This window comes from Podarcis filfolensis (genome assembly GCF_964270895.1).
Source record: "Podarcis filfolensis genome assembly, chromosome: 5".
Lineage (NCBI taxonomy): Eukaryota > Metazoa > Chordata > Lepidosauria > Squamata > Lacertidae > Podarcis > Podarcis filfolensis.
In genome coordinates this window covers 56,177,391-56,192,173 of record NC_139608.1, presented here as the reverse complement: position 1 = coordinate 56,192,173, position 14,783 = coordinate 56,177,391, and the positions used below count along the sequence as shown (strand labels likewise).

The 14,783-nt window shown below is 41.0% G+C and overlaps 1 protein-coding gene across 5 annotated transcripts in view; it reads left to right on the top strand.

The window, feature by feature from the left end:
• The window catches only part of ADAM12 (ADAM metallopeptidase domain 12), a 186,625-nt gene that overhangs the window by 95,971 nt on the left and 75,871 nt on the right, over nucleotides 1-14,783 (top strand). For all 5 annotated transcript variants that reach the window (XM_083616864.1, XM_083616862.1, XM_083616863.1 and 2 more), the window contains one exon: nucleotides 9,963-10,041. In XM_083616864.1, the coding sequence (XP_083472990.1) occupies nucleotides 9,963-10,041 (79 nt within the window). The remainder of the gene's footprint in view (nucleotides 1-9,962; nucleotides 10,042-14,783) is intronic.

Genomic DNA, 14,783 nt, shown 5'->3' with positions numbered 1-14,783 from the left:
ACTGCGAGGTCTGTTTGGCAAGCACTGGCGGAGGAAGAGGAGTGCGGGGGGAGTGTACCGCCCCCGGCAGCATGATCCCGGCAGGGTGCCAATGTGGCTGCCCCCCTGACCGTGCTGGGTGCCACGCCTCCACGGGGCGCACCCTGCCCCCAGGACACGAGCCCCATCCCTGTGGGCGGTGTGTCCCATCCCCAGGACACTCGTCACACCCCTGCGGGCAGCGCGCCATGCCCTGTGAAGCTCCGCCACTGTTGGCAAGTACCCTGACTGCCACCTGGTTGTCAGACCACAAGCACACCCTGGAATCATGGAACTCCTCAGTCTAGATGTACACTGCTGACATGATTGGGAAGAATTCAAAAAATGTGAGATCATGGGTGATCCCTTCCACCTTCTAATGCAAAGGCCATGGCCTAGAGCACCAGTGACCCCTGAAGTAGACACTGAAGCCCAAGTTGCTAGAGGCATCCAAATGCACAAGAAAGTCCCAGTGCATGTCCAGCAGGTCTTGGCAAAAAGAAATCCCATTGTATACCTTCAAGAAGGCCAACCAAACCTTCAGGTCCTCTTTCGCCGCCTGGGTAAGCCTAAGGTGATCGCCCCACTGTAAGGCAGGCTAAACATGCACAGAAGACCCTGCCTGGAATAACAACCCTGCAGGCAAATTCCAGGTGTCCTAAGGGGGATTGGCCTTGTTTTTCTCCTTCCCCTTCTCCACAGTCATTTTCCTACCTAGGAGAGCACACCTCAATATCTCAGGGTTTAAAAAAAATATATATATTTACAGCACTGTATTTACTCCATGAAAGCCTACAGGAGGGTTACAGATAGGAATATTATAAAATGCAGACACTGAATGGGAAAATGTCCAAAAGCATTTTGAATCACTTTAGATAATTAAACAGAAGGAAAGAATATAATGTGTTTAAAGAAGATGCAATAATTGTATGAGTGGGGTGATGTTCAAAGCAGGTGCATGGGGAACTCATTAACATGCTTCCTTCGTTCTTCATATTGTAATGAGAAACAAGAGTTGGAAAAGGCTGTTGCTAACTATCCACAGATATTCATAGTGAGCCAACTATTGCAAGCAGCAGCATGTCTAATAGACCTGTTTATTCCTGTGAATACATATAATAATCAAGAGGTCTAGGAACGGAATAAAGAACAGCCACCTCCATTACAAAGGTCAAGATGACCTAAGTGGAGATGCTACAGCATAAGCAGGCGATTATAATATCAACAGCAGTTTCAATACATTTTGAAAATATTATCTATCTTGCTTGCCTCACCAAGCAATAATGAGTACAAATTATGTAGATCCAGAGTCTTTTCCTTTTTTTTTTTGTAGTTTAGGTGGAGAGCAAGAAAATAATGTCAGTGTCAAAGAACAGACAGGAAGACAAATACAAAAAGAAAGAGCAACCAAACCAAATTATATTTTTCTCAAAGCATCTAACTTTGTAAGAAGTGTTTAAAGGTCATTACTGTCTCTGCCGCACAGATTTGAGAGGGGCATTCCAGAGGGTGGGAGCTTTCACTGAAAAGGCTCACTTCTCTGCTGCCACCAGGTGACAGGCCACTGGTCATGGAATGACCAGCAGGATCTCCTCTGAAGATCTTGACTTCTGGTCCCAAGTTGTTTGCTGCTTTAAATGTCAACAGCAAAATGGTGAACATGACATGACATGGTAACTAGCCAGTGCAGATATTTCATTATTGGTATAATATGTGTACAGTGGTACCTCAGGTTACATACGCTTCAGGTTACAGACTCCGCTAACCCAGAAATAGTGCTTCAGGTTAAGAACTTTGCTTTGGATGAGAACAGAAATTGTGCTCCAGCGGCGCGGCGGCAGCAGGAGGCCCCATTAGCTAAAGTGGTGCTTCAGGTTAAGAACAGTTTCAGGTTAAGTACGGACCTCCGGAACCAATTAAGTACGTAACCAGAGGTACCACTGTACAGTGGTACCTCGGGTTACATACGCTTCAGGTTACATACGCTTCAGGTTACAGACTCCGCTAACCCAGAAATATTACCTCGGGTTAAGAACTTGGCCTCAGGATGAGAACAGAAGTCGCACGACAACAGCACGGCAGCAGTGGGAGGCTCCATTAGCTAAAGTGGTGCTTCAGGTTAAGAACAGTTTCAGGTTAAGAAGGGACCTCCGTAACAAATTAAGTACGTAACCAGAGGTACCACTGTAGTCGTAATAACAAGAATAATAATTTATTATTTATACTCCACCCATCTGACTGAGTTTCCCCAGCCACTCTGGGTGGCTTTCAACAAAATATTAAAAATACATTAAAACATCAGTCATTAAAAACTTCCCTAAACAGGGCTGCCTTCAGATGTCTTCTAAAAGTCAGGTAGTTGTTTATTTCCTTGACATCTGATGGGAGGGTGTTCTACAGGGTGTGTGTCCCACGAAGCACCCTTACAACTGCATTTTGCGTTAGCTGCAGCTTCTGAACCAGGTAGCGCCACATATGGAGCACATAACAGCAGTTGTATGTGCTCTATGGAATGCAGCTAGTTGGTTGGGGGATGGAAGAAGGGATGAATTTAACATAGATTAACATTTTTTAAAAGTCTCATTGGGAGTCTTGGTGTACCAGCTGGGAGGACTCTTGGGGCAAAGATACTGCTTAATGACAGTCATCTCTAAGTGGCATGAGGTTGATCAGGTGAGGTACACCTGGTGTCCTTTTTCTGATAGAGGCCCCAGTGTAGGTGTGAATTTGGACAGCTTGCCTGGAAAGGATTCCATTAGGTCAGATAGAATTTCATATCAGCCCTGGTCATAGGCTACCATGGGCTACATTTTGCCTTCACGAAGAGAGTGGAGAGGTAGACTTGGCTGTTGGGGATCAAAATCAGTTCAGGTCACATTTAAACACGAAATTTCACCAAATTTCCACTTTCCATACACAAATGGAAACATAACCATCCTTCAAAATGTGCATACCTGCACATGCCTTATAAAAGAAGCAGCCATTGCCAAGTGCTGAAATATACCTTCCACTAAATCTATAGAACTGATATTCACAATCAGTATCATTTGTTCTCTTGGAAGCGCATGTGTGTGTGAGAGAGTCTGATTTCTTTGGGCTAGTAGGAGTAACCCAGACCTATTAGCCCTTTTCCAATAAATCTTTTCTGTGTTCAGTTTTCTATCTACAAGTATCATAAATACAGAGAGAGTTTCGTTTCATATAATAATAATAATAGTAATAATAATAATAAATTTTTATTTATACCCCGCCCTACCTAGCCAAGACCAGGCTCAGGGCGGCTAACGACCAATAATAAAAACAAGTTGATTCAAATACAATTTAAAAAGATTAAAATATGACATTAAAACATTAGGATGCAGCCTCTTCATAGGAGGAGAAAGGAAAAAGAAAGAGGGGGAGGGAATCAAACTGATTCTAAGCCAACAGCCAGGTGGAACAACTCTGTCTTACAGGCCTTGCAGAAAGAAATCAGATCCCACAGGGCCCTGGTCTCATGAGACAGATTGTTCCACCAGGCTGGAGCCAGTGTTGAGAAGGCCCTGGTTCTGGTTGAGGCTAATCTAACTTCCTTAGGGCCCGGGACCTCTAGGGTGTTGCTATATATGGACCTTAAGGTCCTCCGTAGGGCATACCAGGAGAGGCGGTCCCATAGGTACGAGGGTCCTAGGCTGTGAAGGGCTTTAAAGGTCAAAACCAGCAACTTAAATCTGACCCTGTACTCCTCCAGGAGCCAGTGCAGCTTGAAAAGCCCTGGGTGAATATGCTCCCATAGCAGAGACCCTATGAGGAGTCTCGCTGCAGCATTCTGCACCCGCTGGAGTTTCTGAGACAGCTTCAAGGGCAGCGCCGTGTAGAGTGAATTACAGTAGTCAAGCCTGGAGGTGGCCACTGCATGGATCACTGTGGCCAGGTTGGGGCGGGAAAGGTAAGGGACCAATTGCTTGATGCGGCGAAGGTGGAAAAATGTCGCCTTGGCTGTTGCTGTAACCTGTGCCTCCATGGAAAGGGAGGTATCAAGGATTATACCCAAACTCTTAACGGAAGGCAATGGCACTAATTGGGCCCCCATAAGAGAAGGGAGTTGGTCCCTCATCCCCATACCATCCCGACCCAACCAGAGGACCTCTGTCTTCGAAGGATTTAGTTTCAATCGTCTCCCACGAAACCATCTAGCCACAGCTTCCAAACATCTAGTCAGTGTGTCCGGGATCGAGTCGGCATGACCATCCATCAGCAGATAGAGCTGAGTGTCATCAGCATATTGGTGACAACCCAGCCCAAAGCCCCGGACAATCTGGGCAAGGGGGCGCATAAAGATGTTAAAAAGCATCAGGGTGAGGATTGCGCCCTGCGGCACTCCACACACCAAGGAGTGGTGCGACATCTCCCTCCCTAGTGCCACCCTCTGTCCCCGACCAGAGATAAAAGAGCACAGCCATTTATGGGCTATGCCCTGTATCCCCACGTCGGCAAGGCGGTGGTCCAAAAGATTGTGATCGACCATGTCAAAGGCTGCTGACAAATCTAAGAGAATCGGCAGTCCCAACCTGCCTCAATCCTGTTGTCTGCGGAGATCATCCGTTAGGGCAACCAGAGCCGTCTCGGTCCCAAACCAGGACGGAAACCGGACTGAAATGGATCTAAAGTCGATGTTTCCTCCAGAAACCTACCAAGCTGTTCAGCAACTGCTCTCTCAATTACCTTACCCAGATATGGGAGATTTGAAACTGGGTGGTAATTGGATAGGTCTAAGGGATCTAGTGAAGTTTTCTTTAAGAGCGGACACACCATTGCTTCCTTCAGCTCCCCTGGGAATATCCCCATGCCAAGGGACAAATTGATAATATAGTGCTTATGGTGGAATTCTCTTATGGAAATTATTTTTAAGCTTATCCCAGAGAAGAATTTGTTAAAGATGGAACACAGGGAAATTTTGGAGAGGTATGGAAAGAATGGAAAACAGGCACAGAAGTTTAAAAGGAAAAGCACTAGATATGGAAAATGTAACCACATTTTTACTGTATAATCTAGTTTAGTCCTAAATTAGAGTACATCCTTGAAAGCCTGACAAAAGAGGAAAACTTTTATTTTATTTTTACTAATTTGGTCTTCAGAGGATTAATTAGGGAATTTATTCAATAACAGGGAGGCCACAGCTGAGAAAACCTTGTCCCAACATTCAAAGTTATCACTTATCTTCTGGTAGGAACCCATATAGCAAGCTGAAAAGAGGAACTGTACAAAGAGATGTGCTCTTTTTCCTAAGTGTGGTGACAAAACATATGGTAGATCCCCAAGTATGATGAATTAATGTTGTTTTAACCCGTGTCTTTTCTTAGTTGCATTCATTCAATTATGTTAATAAGATTACCATCTAAATTGGTTTACTTTCTTTTATTTATCACCTTTCCTTTACCAGAGAGGTGCAGGAAGAAATATAAATCAATTCTGTAAATTACATCTCTTTCCAAAGGGAGACAAATTATCTAATGGATACATGTGTCAAATGTGGTGTTTGATCGTTAAGCATGAGTGCCATGCATGATACAGCCTCTGCACACACCTTTCCTTCTTGCTGAACTTGAGTGCTTGTTGTACTTACTGTTGATAACCCTTCAGAGAAGTGCCCACACATGACTTGTAAATCTCCTTGTACCAGCACTAAGTGTTTATTCCACTGGGCAGCTTTTAAAGTCGTTTTCGAAGGAGGAGATAACTGCTGCTTCTACCAGAAAAAGAGAAGTGTCTACCCTAGAGGCTATGGTGTTCAGGACTCACCTTTTCATTTAGCTATCAGAGCACTATCAAAAAACATAGAACAAGACCGAAGAGTAAAATACAGTACATCACATTTAGAGGAGGAAGGGGCAAAGGAGGATTCTTGCAGTAGAATCTTAAGTTCTGTTTAAGTAAACAAAACAAAATATTTCCACTTACACAAAAGATTCCTTTGATTTTTGCAACTCTATAGTACAGTGGTACCTCGGTTTAAGAACAGCCGTGCTTAAGAAATATTCAGTTTACGAACTCTGCGAAACCGGAAGTAGTGTCCCGGTTTGCAAACTTTACCTCAGTCTAAGAACGGAATCTGAATGGATTTGAGGCCTCATTAGGGAAAGCGCGCCTCTGTTTAAGAATGGCTTCAGTTTAAGAACGGACTTCCGAAACGGAGTAAGTTTGTAAACCGAGGTAGCCCTGTATCTTTTTATCCATTGCTTTTTAAAACCAATCTGCTCTCTGAAACCCAGGTCAATGAAACACCTGCAAAGAATACTGCTCTACATTGTTGCTGTATATAGTCTTATACAATGGTAGAATATTGATTGACTTTAATAGGTATAAGTAACGTCCCGTAAATACTTGGTGCCAGGTTTCTTAGGTGGTGCTAGTCCTGAACTATGGGCAGATGTCAAAGGGGAGTCAAAGTCAGCAAAATGCATGGAGATGTACCAGGAAGACCATGGTTGCTCAAAGTTCCTGTTCAAACAGGAAGCCCTTCCTGCCTAGGATGACTGCTGGCCTCAAGTACTTTACTGTTCTAGAAGATGCTCTAAAGTGAAACTCTGGTGCCTTCCCACATGAGGTAGTTGCTCACGGAGTCAAGGGTTCCTGTTTCTATCCCTACCAGACAGTCAGAAATATGTTGGTGCCTGTAAATTTTAAGAATAGCAAATACAGCAGCAGTAGCAGCCTATATCCTCTCCTTCTGTTTCATTCACCTAGGGTGCAGTGGGCTGGTTGCCACCTAAAATGACTTTCACGCATAGTTGTAGAAACATTTCAGTGAGTTTTCTGCATGAGTGACTGGGTTCCTTTGGGAGGAAGGGTGAGATAAAAATTCAGTGAATGAATGAATGAATGTTCAAGCTCATGAGGACTAATGTCATTAATCACACATCTGTTCCACATCACTTATCCACATGAAGCCCTGAAGGGCATGATGTTAGTTACTATGCCATCAGGGACATATGCATTGACCTGTGTACTCTAAGGTCAGGGTCCAAATACTAGCTCTGCATACCCAAAGGAGTTTGGGCTTGAGTTTAGGGTTTCTGCAAGGCATCGTATTTGAGGGATTCAGGGTTTTGGGGTTTGTTTGTTTTTAATGTTACTTGTTCTTACTTGTTTTGACTTTAAATCTTCCTGAGAGCTTGAGTCAGAAAAGGAAAGGGTTAGTATTATTTTTATGAAGACCAATTCCCGTTTGAAGTTCTTTGCTGGCTACCAGCAGAGAAACATGCTGACTTTCTGATAAAGTGGCAATAAAGGAGTTTGTTTTGTGAAGCTTCCTTCTACAGTAGTTCTTGAACGTTCATCCTAGCTCTCCCTAGTCTGCTCAGTTGTGCAGGAATTCCCCCCCCCCCCCAAGAGTTCTTTTTCCACCTGTATTACGAGTACAGGGTCCCCCACCACCACCGCTGCCACAGTGTATTAACTTTCCATTTATTCTGTTTTCATACACAAATTCCTCTTCAGGTGGTTGTAAGTTCCCAGAAAGAAAAAAAGAGAGAACCATTCTCACATATATTGTTTTCACATAGTTGCTATGAATATATTCAAGGTCCTCCCCCCCTTCTTCATCCCCTAACCCAACTTTCAAGCATAAATATTTGCAACTGAATGAAGGCTACTTTATTTGAAGGTTGAAGCATATTCTTTTGCTTGAGACAATACTGATGATCCATAAACCATGTGATACAAGTTGTTTACAGGTGATTACTCCACTTTGTATGCCAATAGGTTCTGTTCTGAAGTTTTAATTAATGATTATGTAGGTTCTGGAGCCAGCAAGCATTACCCCATCCCTTTCCCATGTACATTCTATCTGCACAAATATTTCATTCATTTATTTGTTTACTTGCAACATTTTTATACAACACATTTATAAAATGTGGTGCATAGAAAATATAGGATATGCTGTTGTACTAATACTTCTGTCTTAATCCTCTGCGACTTTCCATTCCAAATAACTGACATCCAGTCACCACTCCCTCTCTCTATTTTTTGCCACTACTTCAAGAAGAAATGGCCCATTGGCTAAGAAGCACATTTCTTTATAAGGGCATAATATACATATAGAAAAAGGCAAAGTTCCACCTTCAGGAATATTGCTTCTGGCAGAAAATTGTAGCGACCATGTTCAGTGGCGGTATTAGTTTTAATTGGAATGTATAACAATGGAGTGTCCTTGGGTTATTTCTCATGGTTACTGCAGTAGAGAACCTATAAGTATAAAATTTCCCCAAGTTTTGAGAGAACTAGGTTGCTCCCCTTATTTTGAAGTAGTAGCCGCTAATCATGAGCTCAGTCAATCATGTAACTCAGTAGGTGCTACAAGAATCGAGTTCTGAAACAAGACTGATCATTATAGGAATAGTGTCGTTTTTTGGAAGCCATAGAAATTCTAAGGAACTGTCTTCTGTTCCAGAACTCAGACTGGCATAATTAGATTTTAAAAACTTTACATTGCATGCTAAATTTTCAGCAATTAAGTTGCAGTGACATCTGTGTCAGGCCTGGTCGTTGTCCTCTTCAGATCACCGCACAAACGCTTCTTGTTGTTTTATAAAACTTTTTATTGCGTATTAACAAAACAATCTTATAAACGGTTCTTAAATATTATTCCTCAGAGTCACTTCTTTCAGATACCTTCTGAGCTCTGCTTCTCCATGACCAGCCACTCTCAAAATGTCGAACGCGCCCTTCCCTTCGTTTTCCCGCTCTTTTTTCTAACCTCCTGGCTAGAGCTGGCTTGTATCTCCCCTCCTCCGAATCTGAGCTACAACTTAACCCTTGCCTTTCCTGTGAACAGCCGGTCCCTCCCTGTTGTTCCTCTTGCTCCCTTCTATTAGATTCACTGCTCTCCTTCCCCCCTTGGGGAATGCTTTCTCCCTCTGAGAAACTGAAAACTTCTAACTCTTCCCTGACAATCTGTTCCCTTAAATTGCCTTAAATAGCAAAATTGCTTGTTCGGAATTCTGTTCAGACATGGGCACCTTGATCCCCAGCATGGGGTAATTGCAATGCAGACCACTGTAGTACTGCCTTTCTTAGCACCATATAATTCCTTGGATTGGATAAAACCACGCAGAAAGAGAAATGAATTGTCTTGACTACACCTTCTGACCAATGCCAGTGTTACAGACAGTCTTTCCCTTTCCAGAGCTTATATCCAGAATAAGACACCAACCCTTACTTTAGCTAGTATTAGGACGTTTGCATATACACCTAAGAAGTTACATCAGCCTCACTCACAGTATTTGTAAATTTGAGACAGAGTGGAATTTGTCTTTGAGGCAGCTTAAAGTCTACATTTTTGCCTTGTTAATTTGACATGATGCATAAAAATCTCAAAGCATTTTCTACTAGAAAAAAGCAGTTCATCTGAAATATTTAAGTAGGGGATACATCAATAAAGTACACAGGGTAGGTTAAGTGTTACATATTAAATAAATCTGAATTCATAAATAATCACCTCATAATAGCCACTCAGTGATTTTGCAATCAGAGAGGCTAATTTATAAAAACTTGTAGTAAATCCCCTTATAACAACATGCACAGACTTTGTTCAGTATTATAACTACAGTGGTACCTCGGGTTAAGTACTTAATTCATTCCGGAGGTCCGTTCTTAACCTGAAACTGTCTTAACCTGAAGCACCACTTTAGCTAATGGGGCCTCCTGCTGCCGCCGCGCTGCCGGAGTACGATTTCTGTTCTCATCCTGAAGCAAAGTTCTTAACCTGAAGCACTGTTTCTGGGTTAGTGGAGTCTGTAACCTGAAGCGTATGTAACCTGAAGCGTATGTAACCCGAGGTACCACTGTATTTTATTCCATTATTGAGCTTTCAACTCTTCCACTTTAATTTTGTTTTAAAAAGTAATTAAATAATAAATATTTGGTCTTGAAATTATGTTTTAAGATATCCTCTTTTTTTCCAGCGACCTTTTTGCTGGCAACTTCACAGAAACACACTATTTGGAAGATGGTACCGGTGCTGTTCTTGCGCGTAATTACACGGTAAGTTTTGTGACTTCATCTGTGGGGAGGTAGGTGTGCAATACTTGGTCATTAAAAGGACAGAAGGGGAACTATGAAATAGAGTGGTCAGCTACCTTTGATTTGAAATCACTGTTTAGGCAGTTTTCAGGTTTCTTTGTTCAAAATGCACATCTGTGGAAGGAAATGTCCTAAGTAGCGCATGATGGGAGGGGCTTTAATAGTTATAAGTTTTGTGCACTTAAAACGCCTTTGGACATGTGCCCATTAGAAGTTCTTTATAAGCTGCAAGTATGCAAAGATAACGCATGAGATCCAGCTTCTGCAATGTGGGAGCTCTCAAAAAGGGATTTACAAGGCATCTGAGGCCTTCTGCAATGCGGAAGCCAAATGTTTCCCTTTCCTTCCCTTTCCCTTTCCCTTTCCCTTTCCCTTTCCCTTTCCCTTTCCCTTTCCCTTTCCCTTTCCCTTTCCCTTTCCCTTTCCCTTTCCCTTTCCCTTTCCCTTTCCTGTTTTCATTGAATTAGACCATAATGTAGGTGCGACAGCGCAAAGGCACTTTTCCCCCTGGCGCCGTTGGGCCGGCCCTCACTTAAATATAGTGCGACCACCTCACAGTACACCAATTACACGAATTTCTACAAATTACCCCAGATTATCTAGTGGGGGACTTGGGTGAGGGAAAACTTAATGATTTGGAGTCTCAGGCAGGATTTGATCAAATAAGAAAGATTTTATTAAACAAAGGAAGTTTATGACACAAAGTAGGTACTTCAGATTATGTTATTTCAGGTAACTGTTCACCTAATAGTATTTATACTAAATCTAACTGATGTTATGGACTTCTAATAAAACATAGCTTCTTTTAAACTTCAGTTGCTTATGTTCAGTTACTTCACTTCAGGTAGATCTTACAGGTTTTTAGACTAAAGGGTAAATGCTCAGCTTATTTCCAGTAATTTCACTTCACTTCTTTCTCAGCTGTTGCACAGCTGTTGCTGCTTAATACTTTGGTTCTTAAACAAGGTGGTACTTCCTGTCAGTTGCACACCCCTTATTCCTGAGGTACTCCAAGAAACAGACCCAAGGGATCTCCACACCCCTCTTAACTGGTTTGGGAGCCTTCTCTTTTTGTAGAAGAATCTCTCCCCTCCTGACAGGAATGAGACCTAAGTAGACTGTTAATTCCTGGCCTAATTACTTGTACAGGACACCACACACTGTCCTTCACACTAAGCTCAGACTTATTTCTCTAGCTTTTGATATATTCCCCAGAGCGGATGTTTCTACCCAGAACCAACTCTCTCTCCTCTCACTCCCTATCTCCCAACCTACTCAACTATCTTTTAAACTCCCTCTCCTGGAACCCTGGCCAATCAGAAGCTGCCATTCATTTGCTAGCAAGGAAAAAGAAAAAGAAAACACTTAGTTACCCAACCTGCCCAGCAAAACAAAATTTTCCGTCACTGTAGGTCTTATTTGGGGGGGGGGGGGGAGAGAAGGACTGGAAAAAGTTCCCTATCTTACCTGATCTTTCCTCAGAAGGGATTATATACTTTTGTTTCTATAAATATATAGAGATGCATTGGAGCAATTGTATTTTCCTGTCCCACTTGTATTTAAAACTTAGAATCATAGAATTATAGACTTGGAAGTCATCTAGTCTAATCCCCTGCAATGCAGGAATCTCAACTCAAGCATCCTTGATAGATGACCATCATTCCTTTGCTTAAAAACCTCAAAGGAAGGAGAATCCACCACCTTCTGAGGGAGTCGGTTTCATTGTCAAGCAACTCTAGAATAGCATTAGCTTTTTTTGTTGTTGCTGCATCACACTGCTGACTCAAATTAAGATCCTTCTTAATTAAAACAGTACAATGGCTGGTCTGGATTACTACATTTTACTTTTATCTGCTGATTAGATCCAGCTTAACTGCATTTTTAAAATGTATATGTTTGATGTAGAAGTAGAAGCATTACACATCTTGTTAAGTTCCTTGATAAGACAGTAGTAAATGGAGGTTCATGACGCCTCTTGTCTTAGATTGGAGCCATAAGGTTTTTTAAAGGTTTTTTTTAATTAGCCATTAAGGTGAACAATTGAAGCAGCAATTTATACCCTGGTAGACTAACCAGTTAAAACAGTTTTTTAAATATTGCAGTAAAACCCTTTTTGATACCAAAATGCAGTGTATCTTGCACTCCCAACATTTTAATGCTTACACATATATTTATTGTAAAAATACGTTTTCCTGCAAATAAAGCATGTTGTCACCACAGTTTGTGAAATATTCACTGCTAGTTTCAAATAGTGAAAGTGAGCTGCTACTAATTTTAGATATTTTTACCTCTGCAAAATGGCAAAATCTCAGAATTAAGGAAGTGTTGCTAAGTAAAGCTTCATCCAGAGTGTTCTATACTGCTGACTTTTGATTTTAATTCTGATTTTTGTGAAGCATGGTTTTCACCTAGAAAGTAGATAAGATGATGAGAAATCCATTATCATACATCTTATAGGGTTTTAAAAATAGCTTAAACACCCTCCGGTGCCCCAATCAGGAGACCTCAGTGGAAGCTTCTTCAAACTCGGCCCTCCAGATGTTTGGAGACTACAATTCCCATCATCCCTGACCACTGGTCCTGCTAGCTAGGGATCATGGGAGTTGTAGGCTAAAAACATCTGGAGGGCCGAGTTTAAGGAAGCCTGCCTCAGTGCATGCAGATGGGATAACTCTTCCCCCCACTGTTTTCCTGAATAAAATTAATCCCCCAAACTGCTCTTTATCCAGTAGAGCAAAACATACAAGTACTAAACATGTTCGTTAACATATTTGGATGGCATATGTGGAGAGGATGATGTGTACATTATTCCCTTGTGCAGGCCATGCTAATTCCTCCACTGTGCTGTTTGGACCAGTGGGAATTAGCATGGGAGCTGGCACTATCACCACCCAACTTAAGGTCTTGGATCATTGAATTAAGGAAAATATATCATTGCTGTTCATTATCTAGATCCCCAAATATACAAAAGAATAAAATAAAAATACATCTGGGGGTTTGTGAGTCAGACACTACTATTGGATATCAACAAGGATGTCTAATTGATCTATCCCTTACTTCATCCTACCTGGCATGATCAATGCCAAAAATGAAGAGTGGCTTATTTTGGCAAGAACAACTTACATGGCTTGATTCCTTGATTTAGCATCTATGACAGTAGAAATTATGCATGTATGTTTTAATATTAGCTCTCAGTTTTTCGACAGTCATAGATGTGCTCTAGCTTGGTGCAAAACTAATGACAGCATAAATATAGGTTTTACTGGGGAATTTTTAATACCACCCTGTTTCCCTTCAGATCATCGTGTCTTCTCCCTGGATTCTAGTGTTCACTGTATCTCCTGTCTTCTCTTGTCAGAGAGAAGATGGACACTTAAAGGGGACTGAGTTTAAGCCTCTGGTTTATAATTTTTAAAAACATAACATTGTTTGTATATATATGATAGATAGATAGATAGATAGATAGATAGATAGATAGATAGATAGATGATAGATAAGTCTCCTCTCATGTGGAATCCATCACCAGCTAAGATAAGGCATGCTCATACAATCTGCTCTTTCACATGCATGCTAATTGAATTTTTAAATTACTGTGCTCTGATTATTTTCTAGTGTTGTGCTGTTATTTTAACAGTTTTACTCTGGTGTGTATTTTAGATTTATTTTTTTTGTTTTCTCTACATTGCCTTAATATTTTATAAGCTGGGCAGTTTATAAAAACCTTTAACATAAATTATATATCCACAAGGTGATATCCAACTTTAGTCATACTCTAAATATCCCCATTTAAATAAACAGTCTTATATATTTTGATTTAAATGGGTCTGCTCTAGCTGAATATGACTTACATTGGATATCAACCATGCATTTTAAAAGTTTGCTATTTTACATTTTATTAACAATAAATTTGTTGTTTGTTTTTCTAGTTCAGGTTTTAAAAGATCTAGACATATCTTGAGATTGCCATTTAATTTATAACATGAGTTTTTATCCATGCATGTGTGCTGCAAACACATTATAACCTTCTCACTGTGTACAGTTTCATTTCCATCGAAAAGAAAAGAAAAGAAGAAATACTCTGGCGCTAAACTAATATTTTCTTTATGGTGTAATCAAATTTGCCAAAAATTCATGCTCCTGAACTATTAAAACTCAACCCTGATCTTTTCATGTTATTGCTTTCACCAGCAAAATCAAGGTGGTCTTTAGAAGCCTTCTGTCTGAGACTATGTAATTGAAAACCATGCCCTGAAACTGAAAAGGTTAATTAATGCAGCTTAGATGTGAATGAACCAAGTAATAAGAGGCGAAGTAAGATGACTGTCAGGTTGAAATATGAGTGATAACTTTCCCTTGCACTAATAAGATAGCAACCTTTGACAGTGAGGCATTTGGCTTCCATATGGTATTCAAAGGAGCGAGAAATGAAAAAGAAAAAGAAATGCTGGACATAATAGAATCATTATTTTCCAGCCAGGTCTATAATTGGAAATATGGTATTACCTTTCATCAACAATAGCAAATGTGCATCTTTACTGAGTATGTATCTTTTGTTGTGGTTGTCCTTTGTAAGCAGCTGGTTTTATTAAAGAAATACAATAACCCAGCCACAAAACATAACAGGGTTGTTGCTGCTGAAAATACAGTTCTCTGTTATCCCTGTTCTTAATAACACACCACTTCCAAGTCAGCATAGTTTAATA